The 15,940-nt window shown below is 45.3% G+C and overlaps 1 protein-coding gene across 2 annotated transcripts in view; it reads right to left on the minus strand.

Moving 5' to 3' along the window:
* Positions 1-3,818: 3,818 nt before the first annotated feature.
* Positions 3,819-15,940, minus strand: part of usp3 (ubiquitin specific peptidase 3) — an 83,608-nt gene continuing 71,486 nt past the window's right edge. For both annotated transcript variants that reach the window (XM_071405122.1, XM_071405123.1), the window contains exons 12-14: positions 7,341-7,573; positions 6,054-6,121; positions 3,819-5,304 (exon numbers count right to left, since the gene is read on the minus strand). In XM_071405122.1, the coding sequence (XP_071261223.1) occupies positions 5,130-5,304; positions 6,054-6,121; positions 7,341-7,573 (476 nt within the window). In that variant the 3' untranslated portion in view covers positions 3,819-5,129. The remainder of the gene's footprint in view (positions 5,305-6,053; positions 6,122-7,340; positions 7,574-15,940) is intronic.

Consider the following 15,940-nt stretch of genomic DNA (forward strand, 5'->3'; position numbering starts at 1 on the left):
CGGTAGTTACAGTGAGGCGTCATGTAGACGTTGGTACGGCGTTGGTACTGTATGACACGGTAGTTACAGTGAGGCGTCATGTAGACGTTAGTACGGCGTTGGTACTGTATGACACGGTAGTTACAGTGAGGCGTCATGTAGACGTTGGTACGGCGTTGGTACTGTATGACACGGTAGTTACAGTGAGGCGTCATGTAGACGTTAGTACGGCGTTGGTACTGTATGACACGGTAGTTACAGTGAGGCGTCATGTAGACGTTGGTACGGCGTTGGTACTGTATGACACGGTAGTTACAGTGAGGCGTCATGTAGACGTTAGTACGGCGTTGGTACTGTATGACACGGTAGTTACAGTGAGGCGTCATGTAGACGTTAGTACGGCGTTGGTACTGTATGACACGGTAGTTACAGTGAGGCGTCATGTAGACGTTAGTACTGCGTTGGTACTGTATGACACGGTAGTTACAGTGAGGCGTCATGTAGACGTTAGTACGGCGTTGGTACTGTATGACACGGTAGTTACAGTGAGGCGTCATGTAGACGTTAGTACGGCGTTGGTACTGTATGACACGGTAGTTACAGTGAGGCGTCATGTAGACGTTAGTACTGCGTTGGTACTGTATGACACGGTAGTTACAGTGAGGCGTCATGTAGACGTTAGTACGGCGTTGGTACTGTATGACACGGTAGTTACAGTGAGGCGTCATGTAGACGTTAGTACGGCGTTGGTACTGTATGACACGGTAGTTACAGTGAGGCGTCATGTAGACGTTGGTACGGCGTTGGTACTGTATGACACGGTAGTTACAGTGAGGCGTCATGTAGACGTTAGTACGGCGTTGGTACTGTATGACACGGTAGTTACAGTGAGGCGTCATGTAGACGTTAGTACGGCGTTGGTACTGTATGACACGGTAGTTACAGTGAGGCGTCATGTAGACGTTAGTACGGCGTTGGTACTGTATGACACGGTAGTTACAGTGAGGCGTCATGTAGACGTTAGTACGGCGTTGGTACTGTATGACACGGTAGTTACAGTGAGGCGTCATGTAGACGTTAGTACTGCGTTGGTACTGTATGACACGGTAGTTACAGTGAGGCGTCATGTAGACGTTAGTACGGCGTTGGTACTGTATGACACGGTAGTTACAGTGAGGCGTCATGTAGACGTTGGTACGGCGTTGGTACTGTATGACACGGTAGTTACAGTGAGGCGTCATGTAGACGTTAGTACTGCGTTGGTACTGTATGACACGGTAGTTACAGTGAGACGTCATGTAGACGTTAGTACTGCGTTGGTACTGTATGACACGGTAGTTACAGTGAGGCGTCATGTAGACGTCAGTACGGCGTCGGTACTGTATGACACGGTAGTTACAGTGAGGCGTCATGTAGACGTTAGTACTGCGTTGGTACTGTATGACACGGTAGTTACAGTGAGGCGTCATGTAGACGTCAGTACGGCGTTGGTACTGTATGACACGGTAGTTACAGTGAGGCGTCATGTAGACGTTAGTAAGGCGTTGGTACTGTATGACACGGTAGTTACAGTGAGGCGTCATGTAGACGTTGGTACGGCGTTGGTACTGTATGACACGGTAGTTACAGTGAGGCGTCATGTAGACGTTAGTAAGGCGTTGGTACTGTATGACACGGTAGTTACAGTGAGGCGTCATGTAGACGTTGGTACGGCGTTGGTACTGTATGACACGGTAGTTACAGTGAGGCGTCATGTAGACGTTAGTACGGCGTTGGTACTGTATGACACGGTAGTTACAGTGAGGCGTCATGTAGACGTTAGTACTGCGTTGGTACTGTATGACACGGTAGTTACAGTGAGGCGTCATGTAGACGTTAGTACTGCGTTGGTACTGTATGACACGGTAGTTACAGTGAGGCGTCATGTAGACGTCAGTACGGCGTTGGTACTGTATGACACGGTAGTTACAGTGAGGCGTCATGTAGACGTTAGTACGGCGTTGGTACTGTATGACACGGTAGTTACAGTGAGGCGTCATGTAGACGTTAGTAAGGCGTTGGTACTGTATGACACGGTAGTTACAGTGAGGCGTCATGTAGACGTTGGTACGGCGTTGGTACTGTATGACACGGTAGTTACAGTGAGGCGTCATGTAGACGTTAGTACGGCGTTGGTACTGTATGACACGGTAGTTACAGTGAGGCGTCATGTAGACGTTGGTACGGCGTTGGTACTGTATGACACGGTAGTTACAGTGAGGCGTCATGTAGACGTTAGTACTGCGTTGGTACTGTATGACACGGTAGTTACAGTGAGGCGTCATGTAGACGTTAGTAAGGCGTTGGTACTGTATGACACGGTAGTTACAGTGAGGCGTCATGTAGACGTTAGTACGGCGTTGGTACTGTATGACACGGTAGTTACAGTGAGGCGTCATGTAGACGTTAGTAAGGCGTTGGTACTGTATGACACGGTAGTTACAGTGAGGCGTCATGTAGACGTTAGTAAGGCGTTGGTACTGTATGACACGGTAGTTACAGTGAGGCGTCATGTAGACGTTAGTACGGCGTTGGTACTGTATGACACGGTAGTTACAGTGAGGCGTCATGTAGACGTTCGTACGGTGGGGACAGCAGACTGGCATAGGAAGAGATTGAATGTGTCCCTAAAAACTCCAGCCAGCTGGTCTGCTCTGAGGACGCGGCTATGGATGTCGTCTGGTCTGGCAGCCTTATGAAGGTCAACACGTTTAAATGTCTTACTCGCGTCGGCCACAGAGAACGAGAACCCACAGTCCTTGGGAACGGGCCGCGTCGGAGTCACTGTTATCCTCAAAGAAGGCGAAGGTGTTTAGCTCGTCCGGAAGCAAGACGTCGGTGTCCGCGACGTGGTTGGTTTCCGTGATTGACTGTAGACCCTGCCACATACCTCTCGTGTCTGAGCCGTTGAATTGCGACTCTACTTTGTCTCTATACTGACGCTAAGCTTGTTTGATTTCCTTGCGGAGGGAATAACTACACTGTTTGTATTCGGCCATTTCCCCAGTCACCTTGCCATGATTAAATGCGGTGGTTCACACTTTCAGTTTTGCCACACTTCCTGCAGGCTCATCCTGACATCACCCTCCAGCATGACAAGGCCACCAGCCATACTGCTCGTTCTGTGCGTGATGTCCTGCAAGACAGGAATGTCAGTGTTCTGCCATGGCCAGCGAAGAGCTCAGATCTCAATCCCATTGAGCACGTCTGGGACCTGTTGGATCGGAGAGTGAGGACTAGGGCCATTCCCTCCAGAAATGTCTGGAAACTTGCAGGTGCCTTGGTGGAAGAGTGGGGTAACATCTCACAGCAAGAACTGGCAACTCTGGTGCAGTCCAAGAGGAGGAGAAGCACTGCAGTACTTAATGCAGCTGGTGGCCACACCAGATACTGACTGTTACTTTTGATTTTGACCCCCCCTTTGTTCAGGGACACCTCATTCCATTTCTGTTAGTCACATGTCTGTGGAACTTGTTCAGTTTATGTCTCAGTTGTTGAATATTGTTATGTTCATACAAGTATTTACACATGTTCAGTTTGCTGAAAATAAACACTGTTGACAGTGAGAGGACGTTTCTTTTGTTGCTCAGTTTACATTGTATGTGTTGATAGAACTTCAGTAGCATTTCCTGAGGGGCTAAAACAGAAACAGACCGATTCCATCGTGTTTAATATGAGGAAGGATAGTGGTTTAATAGGTTAATATAGATCTAAAACATGTTCTGACTCCTCTTCAAGGAGGTGATGATACGACCTATATATATATATATATTCCAACGTTTGGTAAAAACAGAAACAGATTCCATTGATCTGCATGGTTTATTTTCATACAGATGACATCATCTCTTCATCCTATTCAATAAAACGTATTTTCCTAAGTGGCAGACAACAGACTGAGGAAAAAGGTTGCAGCAGGAAAAATCAAGAGAACATATTAGAGAACGTTGATACAAAATCTCTGGTTCTGATCAAGAGGGTACACTCAGTCACTATATATATATATATATCATTTAAAAATCAAGACATCAGTCAAGTTCTAATGCCTAAAACATCACATTTAGTTGACAATATAAAACTACCAACTGGCTTAGACAGAGAAGACCACCCCTGGTGTCCCCCATCAGGACAGATCACCTCCATGGAGGAATGTTTTGTGAAGATAAACAAGGGTTGTGTCTCAGATGACACATTATTCCCTACACAGGGCACTACCCCCGACCAGGGCGCTACCCCCGACCAGGGCGCTACCCCCGCCCAGGGCGCTACCCCCGACCAGGGCGCTACCCCCGCCCAGGGCGCTACCCCCGCCCAGGGCGCTACCCCCGCCCAGGGCGCTACCCCCGCCCAGGGCGCTACCCCCCGCCCAGGGCGCTACCCCCCGACCAGGGCGCTACCCCCGACCAGGGCGCTACCCCCGACCAGGGCACTACCCCCGACCAGGGCGCTACCCCCGACCAGGGCGCTACCCCCGACCAGGGCGCTACCCCCGACCAGGGCACTACATAGAGAATAGGTTGCCATTTGAGACCCATTTTTCCCCCTCTTTCATACAGAACTCAAATATCAAGCAGCAATTTGGTTTTACAGAAATTCTGATGAAATCAATGTCTGACACAAAGACGGGCCCGCAATTCAGGCTGAGAGGAAAAGGTCTTGTCCTGGTGAAGATGAGGTCAGGGGTCAGGAACAGTCTGTAGTCAGTCTGGGGTCAGGAACAGTCTGGGGTCAGTCTGGGGTCAGGAACAGTCTGGGGTCAGTCTGGGGTCAGGAACAGTCTGGGGTCAGTCTGGGGTCAGGAACAGTCTGTAGTCAGTCTGGGGTCAGGAACAGTCTGTAGTCAGTCTGGGGTCAGGAACAGTCTGGGGTCAGTCTGGGGTCAGGAACAGTCTGTAGTCAGTCTGGGGTCAGGAACAGTCTGTAGTCAGTCTGGGGTCAGGAACAGTCTGTAGTCAGTCTGGGGTCAGGAACAGTCTGTAGTCAGTCTGGGGTCAGGAACAGTCTGTAGTCAGTCTGGGGTCAGGAACAGTCTGTAGTCAGTCTGGGGTCAGGAACAGTCTGGGGTCAGGAACAGTCTGAAGTCAGTCTGGGGTCAGGAACAGTCTGAAGTCAGGTTAAAGCCTGTGGTCAGTCTCAGGTGTAGTTTTGTCAGGTCTCTCTGTGTAGAAAAGAATGTAAGCCTTGGCTTTAACCACCGTCTCCTCCTCCGTCAGAGTCACCGTGCTGTCGTTGAAGTGGTACCAGCGACCCTCCCGTTTGCCGTACGCCGTGTAATGTCCCGATCCAACCCTGCCAACACAATTAAAACAGACTTTAAAAGACACAAAATGGAAGGAAACGGGGTCAGACCTACTAGTAATGGGGCGGTTAATAAAGTTACATATCAAGATATTTTTTTACGATATATAGTATCGACAATATCGCAATATTATTTTGCCGCTAGTTGGCTGTACCTGCACCAAAACGGCAGTATTTTTCCTTTGTTCTCCATCTTTTTAAATTAGGGAGCAAATGTGTTTATAGCACTTCAATGACTGATCAAAACTCATGTTTTCATTTGCTCTCTCTGTTTGGAACATCGAATCACAGTAAAATCACTCTATCGAATCACAATACGTCTCGGCATCTTAGTGTCACCCTACGCAGTACCTGGACTGATGAGCGGATGCTCATTTTCTGTTCTCAAAACGTTTTGCCCCAATGAACATGCCCCTGCCGTTATGCAATGATCAGCTCGTTAACCCGGTCACTTTAACTGGGACACGTTCAGTTGGCTCATCAGGCAGGAACAACGCCAACTGGGGGAACTACGGAGTGGTGTACTCGAAAACACATCTTGCAACATTGGCTGTGTTTATACACACGCAGGACAAATTATGATCATTTCCCCCCTAATTTGTCTTTTGACCAATCAGATAAGAGCTGAAAAAGATCTGATGTGATTGGTCAAAATACCAATTAGTGGGAAAAAAAATTCAGAATGATGCTGCCTGTGTAAACAGCCATTGGTACCCGGTTGAGAGATCATCAGTACTCACCCTGACCCATGATGCACCACCACAGCTACCAGGTCATACAGCCACCGGTCAGGCAACGCCTCCTCCGGCTGCTCAAACACAACAAAACAGAACATTTCTTCAGACAGTCACCTGAAGCCTTTGATATTAGGATTTTTGAGGCTCATTTCACAGGCAAATTAAATCACATCCAATGGAGATCCCCCCCCCCCCCCCCGGAGATGCCAAGGGTTTGGAGACCCCCCCCCCCATCATGTCCAGTCCTCAGAGATGGTACGTAGGGTCAGGTCTCACCTCTAGTAAGAGGGAACAACTCTACATAGGGTCAGGGGTTTGGGGTTTAAGGCTTCATTTACAACCCTGCGTGCCACTGCTGGCTTGCGTCCGCAGAAGAGAGAAAACAGACAAGCCCGTCTCTGTGCTGCTTAAAGAACTGATTTGACCATGGAAAGATGACTCTCCCGAACACGACGGTGTACCGTAATACCCCCCAATGTCCAGGTCTAGCTTAATAAACCCCCCCCCCCCGAGGTTAAAGGGTTAGAGGTCACCTGTAGTAAATACCCCCTCATGTCCAGGTCTAGCTTAGTATTCCCCCCCCCCCCCCCCTGAGGTTAAAGGGTTAGAGGTCACCTGTAGTAAATACCCCTCATGTCCAGGTCTAGCTTAGTATCCCCCCCTGAGGTTAAAGGGTTAGAGGTCACCTGTAGTAAATACCCCCTCATGTCCAGGTCTAGCTTAGTATCCCCCCCCCCCTGAGTTTAAAGGGTTAGAGGTCACCTGTAGTAAATACCCCCTCATGTCCAGGTCTAGCTTAGTATCCCCCCCTGAGGTTAAAGGGTTAGAGGTCACCTGTAGTAAATACCCCCTCATGTCCAGGTCTAGCTTAGTATCCCCCCCTGAGGTTAAAGGGTTAGAGGTCACCTGTAGTAAATACCCCCTCATGTCCAGGTCTAGCTTAGTATCCCCCCCCCCCCCCTGAGGTTAAAGGGTTAGAGGTCACCTGTAGTAAATACCCCCTCATGTCCAGGTCTAGCTTAGTATCCCCCCCCCCCCCCCCTGAGGTTAAAGGGTTAGAGGTCACCTGTAGTGAATACCCCTCATGTCCAGGTCTAGCTTAGTATCCCCCCCTGAGGTTAAAGGGCTTTAGAGGTCACCTGTAGTAAATACCCCCTCATGTCCAGGTCTAGCTTAGTATCCCCCCCCCCCCCCCTGAGGTTAAAGGGTTAGAGGTCACCTGTAGTAAATACCCCTCATGTCCAGGTCTAGCTTAGTATCCCCCCCTGAGGTTAAAGGGTTAGAGGTCACCTGTAGTAAATACCCCCTCATGTCCAGGCCTCGTAGAGGGAACTCGACATAGGTGGTAACTTTGTTCCTCAGGTAGGAGGTCCAGTGGAACCTCTTCAGGTGCAGACACAACACCTTGGGCAGCTTCTGGACCCAGAACTTCTTGGTGGATTTCTGTCTCTTCTTGCACCTATGGCACATATAGAGCTCTGCCTGGTCCAGTTCCTCCAGGTCAGTGAAGCTACACAGGCAGTCTGAAGAAGAGCAGAGAGATGTAGTGGATTACACTAAACCAGAAAGGATTCAAACCTGACATGTCTTGAGTCAATAAGTATTCAAACTCTTTGTTATGACAAGCCATAAGTTTAGGGGTAAAACATGTGCTTTAACAAGTCACATAATAAGTTGCTTGGACTCACTCTGTGGGCAATAATAGAGTTTAACATGATTTATGAATGACTACCTCATCTCTGTACCCCACACACACAGCTAATGGTAAGGTCCCTTAGTCGAGCAGTGAATGTCAAAGACAGATTGAACGACAAAAGGCACCTATTGGTAGATAGGTAAAAAAAATATCCCTTTGAAAATATCTCCCCGGAGAGGAAGGAAACAGCTCAGGGATTTCACCATGAGGCCAGTGGTGACTTTAAAACAGTTACAGAGTTTAATGGCTGTGGTAGGAGGAAACTGAGGATGGATCAACAACATTGTAGTGACTCCACAATACTAACCTAAATGACAGAGTGAAAAGAAGGAAGCCAGTACAGAATAAAAATATTACAAAACATGCCTCCTGTTTGCACTAAAGTAAAACTGCAAAACTGCGGCAAAGATATTAACTTTATGTCCTGAATACAAAGTGTTGTGTTTTGGGGCAAATCCAACCACATCACCGAGTACCACTTCATATTTTCAAGCATGGTGGTGGCTGCATCATGTTATGGGTATGCTTGTCATCATTAAGGACTATGGAGTTTTTTAGGATAAAAATAAAACAATACAGCTATAAGCACAGGCAAAATCCTAGAGTAAAACCTTGTTCAGTCTGCTTTCCACCAGACACTGGGAGATGAATTCACCTTTCAGCAGGACAATAACCTAAAACACAAGGCCAAATATACACTGGAGTTCCTTACCAAGAAAACACTGAATGTTCCAGAGTGACCTAGTTGCAGTTATGACTTAAAATCAGTGCTTGAATTCTTTAAAGAATAATGTGCAAATATTTTACAAAAGCTCTTAGAGACTTGCCCAGAAAGACTGAGGGATATGAATACATCCTGGAGGAAATGTAGCCGTTACATAACAGCACCATACTAGGAGCTATATGTGGTGAATAATATACATACAGTTGAAGTCAGAAGTTTACATACACTTCGGTTGGAGTCATTAAAACTCGTTTTTCAACCACTCCACGCATTTCTTGTTAACAAACTATAGTTTTGGCAAGTCAGTTAGGACATCTACTTTGTGCATGACACAAGTTATTTTTCCAACAATTGTTTACAGACAGATTCTTTTCACTGTATCACAATTCCAGTGGGTCAGATGTTTAGATACACTAAGTTGACTGTGCCTTTAAACAGCTTGGAAAATTCCAGAAAAAGATGTCATAGCTTTAGAAGCTTCTGATAGGCTAATTGACATAATCGGAGTCAATTGGAGGTGTACCTGTGGATTTATTTCAAGGCCTACCTTCAAACTCAGTGCCTCTTTGCTTGACATCATGGGACAATCAAAAGAAATCAGCCAAGACCTAAAAAAAATTTGTAGACCTCCATAAGTCTGGTTCATCCTTGGGAGCATTTTCCAAACGCCTGAAGGTACCACGTTCATCTGTACAAACAATAGTACGCAAGTATTAACACCATGGGACCATGCAGCCGTCATACCGCTCGGGAAGGAGACGCGTTCTGTCTCCTAGAGATGAACGTACTTTGGTGCCAAAAGTGCGAATCCATCCCAGAACAACAGCAAAGGACCTTGTGAAGATGCTGGAGGAAACCGGTAAAAAAGTGTCTATATCCACAGTAAAACGAGTCCTATATCGACATAACCTGAAAGGCCGCTCAGCAAGGAAGAAGCCACTGCTCCAAAACGACCATAAAAAAACCTAGACTACAGTTTGCAACTGCACATGGGGACAAAGGTCGTACTTTTGAGGAATGTCCTCTGGTCTGATGAAACAAAAATAGAACTGTTTGGCCATAATGACCATCGTTATGTTTGGAGGAAAAAGGGGGAAGCTTGCAAGCTGAAGAACACCATCCCAACCGTGAAGCACGGGGGTTGCAGCGTCATGTTGTGGGGGTGCTTTGCTGCAGGAGGGACTGGTGCACTTCACAAAATAGATGGCATCATGAGGGAAAATGATGTGGATACATTGAAGCAACATCTCAAGATATCAGTCAGGAAGTTAAAGCTTGGTAGCAAATGGGTCTTCCAAATGGACAATGACCACAAGCATACTTCCAAAGTTGTGGCAAAATGGCTTAAGGACATCAAAGTCAAGGTATTGGAGTGGCCATTACAAAGCCCTGACCTCAATCCTATAGAACATTTGTGGGCAGAACTGCAAAAGCGTGTGCGAGCAAGGAGGCCTACAAACCTGACTCAGTTACACCAGCTGTCAGGAGGAATGGGCCAAAATTCACCCAACTTATTGTGGGAAGCTGGTGGAAGGCTACCCGAAACGTTTGACCCAAGTTAAACAATTTAAAGGCAATGCTACCAAATACTAATTGAGTGTATGTAAACTTCTGACCCACTGGGAATGTGATGAAAGAAACAAAAGCTGAAATAAATCATTCTCTCTACTATTATTCTGACATTTCACATTCTTAAAATAAAGTAGTGATCCTAACTGACCTAAAACAGGGAATTCTTACTGGAATTAAATGTCAGGAATTGTGACACTGAGTTTATATATATGTAAATATATATCTCTCTATCTCTCTGTCTGGTTTAGTTCCTCCAAGTCTGAAGCTACATATATAGGCAGTCTGATGACTGACAGAGAACACGCATTATGACCTAAGAGACAGAACACGCATTATGACAGAGACCACACATTATGACAGAGAACACGCATTATGACAGAGACCACACATTATGACAGAGAACACGCATTATGACAGAGAACACGCATTATGACAGAGAACACGCATTATGACAGAGAACACGCATTATGACCTAAGAGACAGAACACGCATTATGACAGAGACCACACATTATGACAGAGAACACGCATTATGACAGAGACCACACATTATGACAGAGACCACGCATTATGACAGAGAACACACATTATGACAGAGACCACACATTATGACAGAGACCACGCATTATGACAGAGACCACGCATTATGACAGAGACCACGCATTATGACAGAGAACACGCATTATGACAGAGAACACACATTATGACAGAGAACACGCATTATGACAGAGACCACGCATTATGACAGAGACCACGCATTATGACAGAGAACACACATTATGACAGAGAACACGCATTATGACAGAGAACACACATTATGACAGAGAACACGCATTATGACAGAGAACACACATTATGACAGAGAACACGCATTATGACAGAGAACACGCATTATGACAGAGAACACGCATTATGACAGAGAACACGCATTATGACAAAGAACACGCATTATGACAGAGAACACGCATTATGACAGAGAACACGCATTATGACAGAGAACACACATTATGACAGAGAACACGCATTATGACAGAGAACACGCATTATGACAGAGAACACGCATTATGACAGAGAACACGCATTATGACAGAGAACACGCATTATGACAGAGAACACGCATTATGACAGAGAACACGCATTATGACAGAGAACACGCATTATGACAGAGAACACGCATTATGACAGAGAACACACATTATGACAGAAAACACACATTATGACAGAGAACACACATTATGACAGAGAACACACATTATGACAGAGAATAATAGCATATTAAACTTCACCTATACATTTGTTACGTCCACCACTGTTCAATAGAACATTACTCATCTTGTATGGGTAGTACATAAAGAGAGTGATACGCCCAGTCTACTCCTCAGTAATATGGGTAGTACATAAAGAGAGTGATACGCCCAGTCTACTCCTCAGTAATATGGGTAGTACATAAAGAGAGTGATACGCCCAGTCTACTCCGCAGTAATATGGCTAGTACATAAAGAGAGTGATACGCCCAGTCTACTCCTCAGTAATATGGCTAGTACATAAAGAGAGTGATACGCCCAGTCTACTCCTCAGTAATATGGGTAGTACATAAAGAGAGTGATACGCCCAGTCTACTCCTCAGTAATATGGGTAGTACATAAAGAGAGTGATACGCCCAGTCTACTCCTCAGTAATATGGGTAGTACATAAAGAGAGTGATACGCCCAGTCTACTCCTCAGTAATATGGGCAGTACATAAAGAGAGTGATACGCCCAGTCTACTCCTCAGTAATATGGCTAGTACATAAAGAGAGTGATACGCCCAGTCTACTCCTCAGTAATATGGGTAGTACATAAAGAGAGTGATACGCCCAGTCTACTCCTCAGTAATATGGGTAGTACATAAAGAGAGTGATACGCCCAGTCTACTCCTCAGTAATATGGCTAGTACATAAAGAGAGTGATACGCCCAGTCTACTCCTCAGTAATATGGCTAGTACATAAAGAGAGTGATACGCCCAGTCTACTCCGCAGTAATATGGCTAGTACATAAAGAGTACATAGTACATAAAGAGAGTGATACGCCCAGTCTACTCCTCAGTAATATGGCTAGTACATAAAGAGTACATAGTACATAGAGAGTGATACGCCCAGTCTACTCCTCAGTAATATGGGTAGTACATAAAGAGAGTGATACGCCCAGTCTACTCCACAGTAATATGGGTAGTACATAAAGAGAGTGATACGCCCAGTCTACTCCTCAGTAATATGGCTAGTACATAAAGAGAGTGATACGCCCAGTCTACTCCTCAGTAATATGGGTAGTACATAAAGAGTACATAGTACATAAAGAGAGTGATACGCCCAGTCTACTCCTCAGTAATATGGCTAGTACATAAAGAGTACATAGAGTGATACGCCCAGTCTACTCCTCAGTAATATGGGTAGTACATAAAGAGAGTGATACGCCCAGTCTACTCCGCAGTAATATGGGTAGTACATAAAGAGAGTGATACGCCCAGTCTACTCCTCAGTAATATGGGTAGTACATAAAGAGAGTGATACGCCCAGTCTACTCCTCAGTAATATGGCTAGTACATAAAGAGTACATAGTACATAAAGAGAGTGATACGCCCAGTCTACTCCTCAGTAATATGGGCAGTACATAAAGAGAGTGATACGCCCAGTCTACTCCGCAGTAATATGGGTAGTACATAAAGAGAGTGATACGCCCAGTCTACTCCTCAGTAATATGGGTAGTACATAAAGAGAGTGATACGCCCAGTCTACTCCTCAGTAATATGGCTAGTACATAAAGAGTACATAGTACATAAAGAGAGTGATACGCCCAGTCTACTCCGCAGTAATATGGCTAGTACATAAAGAGAGTGATACGCCCAGTCTACTCCTCAGTAATATGGGTAGTACATAAAGAGAGTGATACGCCCAGTCTACTCCTCAGTAATATGGGTAGTACATAAAGAGAGTGATACGCCCAGTCTACTCCTCAGTAATATGGGTAGTACATAAAGAGAGTGATACGCCCAGTCTACTCCTCAGTAATATGGCTAGTACATAAAGAGAGTGATACGCCCAGTCTACTCCTCAGTAATATGGGTAGTACATAAAGAGAGTGATACGCCCAGTCTACTCCTCAGTAATATGGCTAGTACATAAAGAGAGTGATACGCCCAGTCTACTCCTCAGTAATATGGCTAGTACATAAAGAGTACATAGTACATAAAGAGTGATACGCCCAGTCTACTCCTCAGTAATATGGGTAGTACATAAAGAGAGTGATACGCCCAGTCTACTCCTCAGTAATATGGGTAGTACATAAAGAGAGTGATACGCCCAGTCTACTCCTCAGTAATATGGGTAGTACATAAAGAGAGTGATATGCCCAGTCTACTCCTCAGTAATATGGCTAGTACATAAAGAGAGTGATACGCCCAGTCTACTCCGCAGTAATATGGGTAGTACATAAAGAGAGTGATACGCCCAGTCTACTCCTCAGTAATATGGGCAGTACATAAAGAGAGTGATACGCCCAGTCTACTCCTCAGTAATATGGGTAGTACATAAAGAGAGTGATACGCCCAGTCTACTCCTCAGTAATATGGGTAGTACATAAAGAGAGTGATACGCCCAGTCTACTCCTCAGTAATATGGCTAGTACATAAAGAGAGTGATACGCCCAGTCTACTCCTCAGTAATATGGCTAGTACATAAAGAGAGTGATACGCCCAGTCTACTCCTCAGTAATATGGGTAGTACATAAAGAGAGTGATACGCCCAGTCTACTCCTCAGTAATATGGCTAGTACATAAAGAGAGTGATACGCCCAGTCTACTCCTCAGTAATATGGCTAGTACATAAAGAGAGTGATACGCCCAGTCTACTCCTCAGTAATATGGCTAGTACATAAAGAGTACATAGTACATAAAGAGAGTGATACGCCCAGTCTACTCCTCAGTAATATGGGCAGTACATAAAGAGAGTGATACGCCCAGTCTACTCCTCAGTAATATGGCTAGTACATAAAGAGTACATAGTACATAAAGAGAGTGATACGCCCAGTCTACTCCTCAGTAATATGGGCAGTACATAAAGAGAGTGATACGCCCAGTCTACCCCTCAGTAATATGGCTAGTACATAAAGAGTACATAGTACATAAAGAGAGTGATACGCCCAGTCTACTCCTCAGTAATATGGGCAGTACATAAAGAGAGTGATACGCCCAGTCTACTCCTCAGTAATATGGCTAGTACATAAAGAGAGTGATACGCCCAGTCTACTCCGCAGTAATATGGGTAGTACATAAAGAGAGTGATACGCCCAGTCTACTCCTCAGTAATATGGCTAGTACATAAAGAGTACATAGTACATAAAGAGAGTGATACGCCCAGTCTACTCCTCAGTAATATGGCTAGTACATAAAGAGAGTGATCCGCCCAGTCTACTCCTCAGTAATATGCGTAGTACATAAAGAGAGTGATACGCCCAGTCTACTCCTCAGTAATATGGCTAGTACATAAAGAGTACATAGTACATAAAGAGAGTGATACGCCCAGTCTACTCCTCAGTAATATGGGCAGTGCATAAAGAGTACATAGTACATAAAGAGAGTGATACGCCCAGTCTACTCCGCAGTAATATGGCTAGTACATAAAGAGTACATAGTACATAAAGAGAGTGATACGCCCAGTCTACTCCGCAGTAATATGGGTAGTACATAAAGAGAGTGATACGCCCAGTCTACTCCGCAGTAATATGGGTAGTACATAAAGAGTACATAAAGAGAGTGATACGCCCAGTCTACTCCGCAGTAATATGGCTAGTACATAAAGAGAGTGATACGCCCAGTCTACTCCGCAGTAATATGGGTAGTACATAAAGAGTACATAAAGAGAGTGATACGCCCAGTCTACTCCTCAGTAATATGGGTAGTACATAAAGAGAGTGATACGCCCAGTCTACTCCTCAGTAATATGGCTAGTACATAAAGAGAGTGATACGCCCAGTCTACTCCTCAGTAATATGGGTAGTACATAAAGAGAGTGATACGCCCAGTCTACTCCTCAGTAATATGGGTAGTACATAAAGAGAGTGATACGCCCAGTCTACTCCTCAGTAATATGGGTAGTACATAAAGAGAGTGACACGCCCAGTCTACTCCTCAGTAATATGGGTAGTACATAAAGAGAGTGATACGCCCAGTCTACTCCTCAGTAATATGGATAGTACATAAAGAGAGTGATACGCCCAGTCTACTCCTCAGTAATATGGGTAGTACATAAAGAGAGTGATACGCCCAGTCTACTCCTCAGTAATATGGCTAGTACATAAAGAGTACATAGTACATAAAGAGAGTGATACGCCCAGTCTACTCCTCAGTAATATGGCTAGTACATAAAGAGAGTGATACGCCCAGTCTACTCCTCAGTAATATGGGTAGTACATAAAGAGAGTGATATGCCCAGTCTACTCCGCAGTAATATGGGTAGTACATAAAGAGAGTGATACGCCCAGTCTACTCCTCATTAATATGGCTAGTACATAAAGAGAGTGATACGCCCAGTCTACTCCTCAGTAATATGGCTAGTACATAAAGAGAGTGATACGCCCAGTCTACTCCTCAGTAATATGGCTAGTACATAAAGAGAGTGATACGCCCAGTCTACTCCTCAGTAATATGGGTAGTACATAAAGAGAGTGATATGCCCAGTCTACTCCTCAGTAATATGGGTAGTACATAAAGAGAGTGATATGCCCAGTCTACTCCTCAGTAATATGGGTAGTACATAAAGAGTACATAGTACATAAAGAGAGTGATACGCCCAGTCTACTCCTCAATAATATGGCTAGTACATAAAGAGAGTGATACGCCCAGTCTACTCCTCAGTAATATGG

The sequence above is a fragment of the Salvelinus alpinus genome, chromosome 6 (genome assembly GCF_045679555.1).
Source record: "Salvelinus alpinus chromosome 6, SLU_Salpinus.1, whole genome shotgun sequence".
NCBI classification, from domain to species: domain Eukaryota; kingdom Metazoa; phylum Chordata; class Actinopteri; order Salmoniformes; family Salmonidae; genus Salvelinus; species Salvelinus alpinus.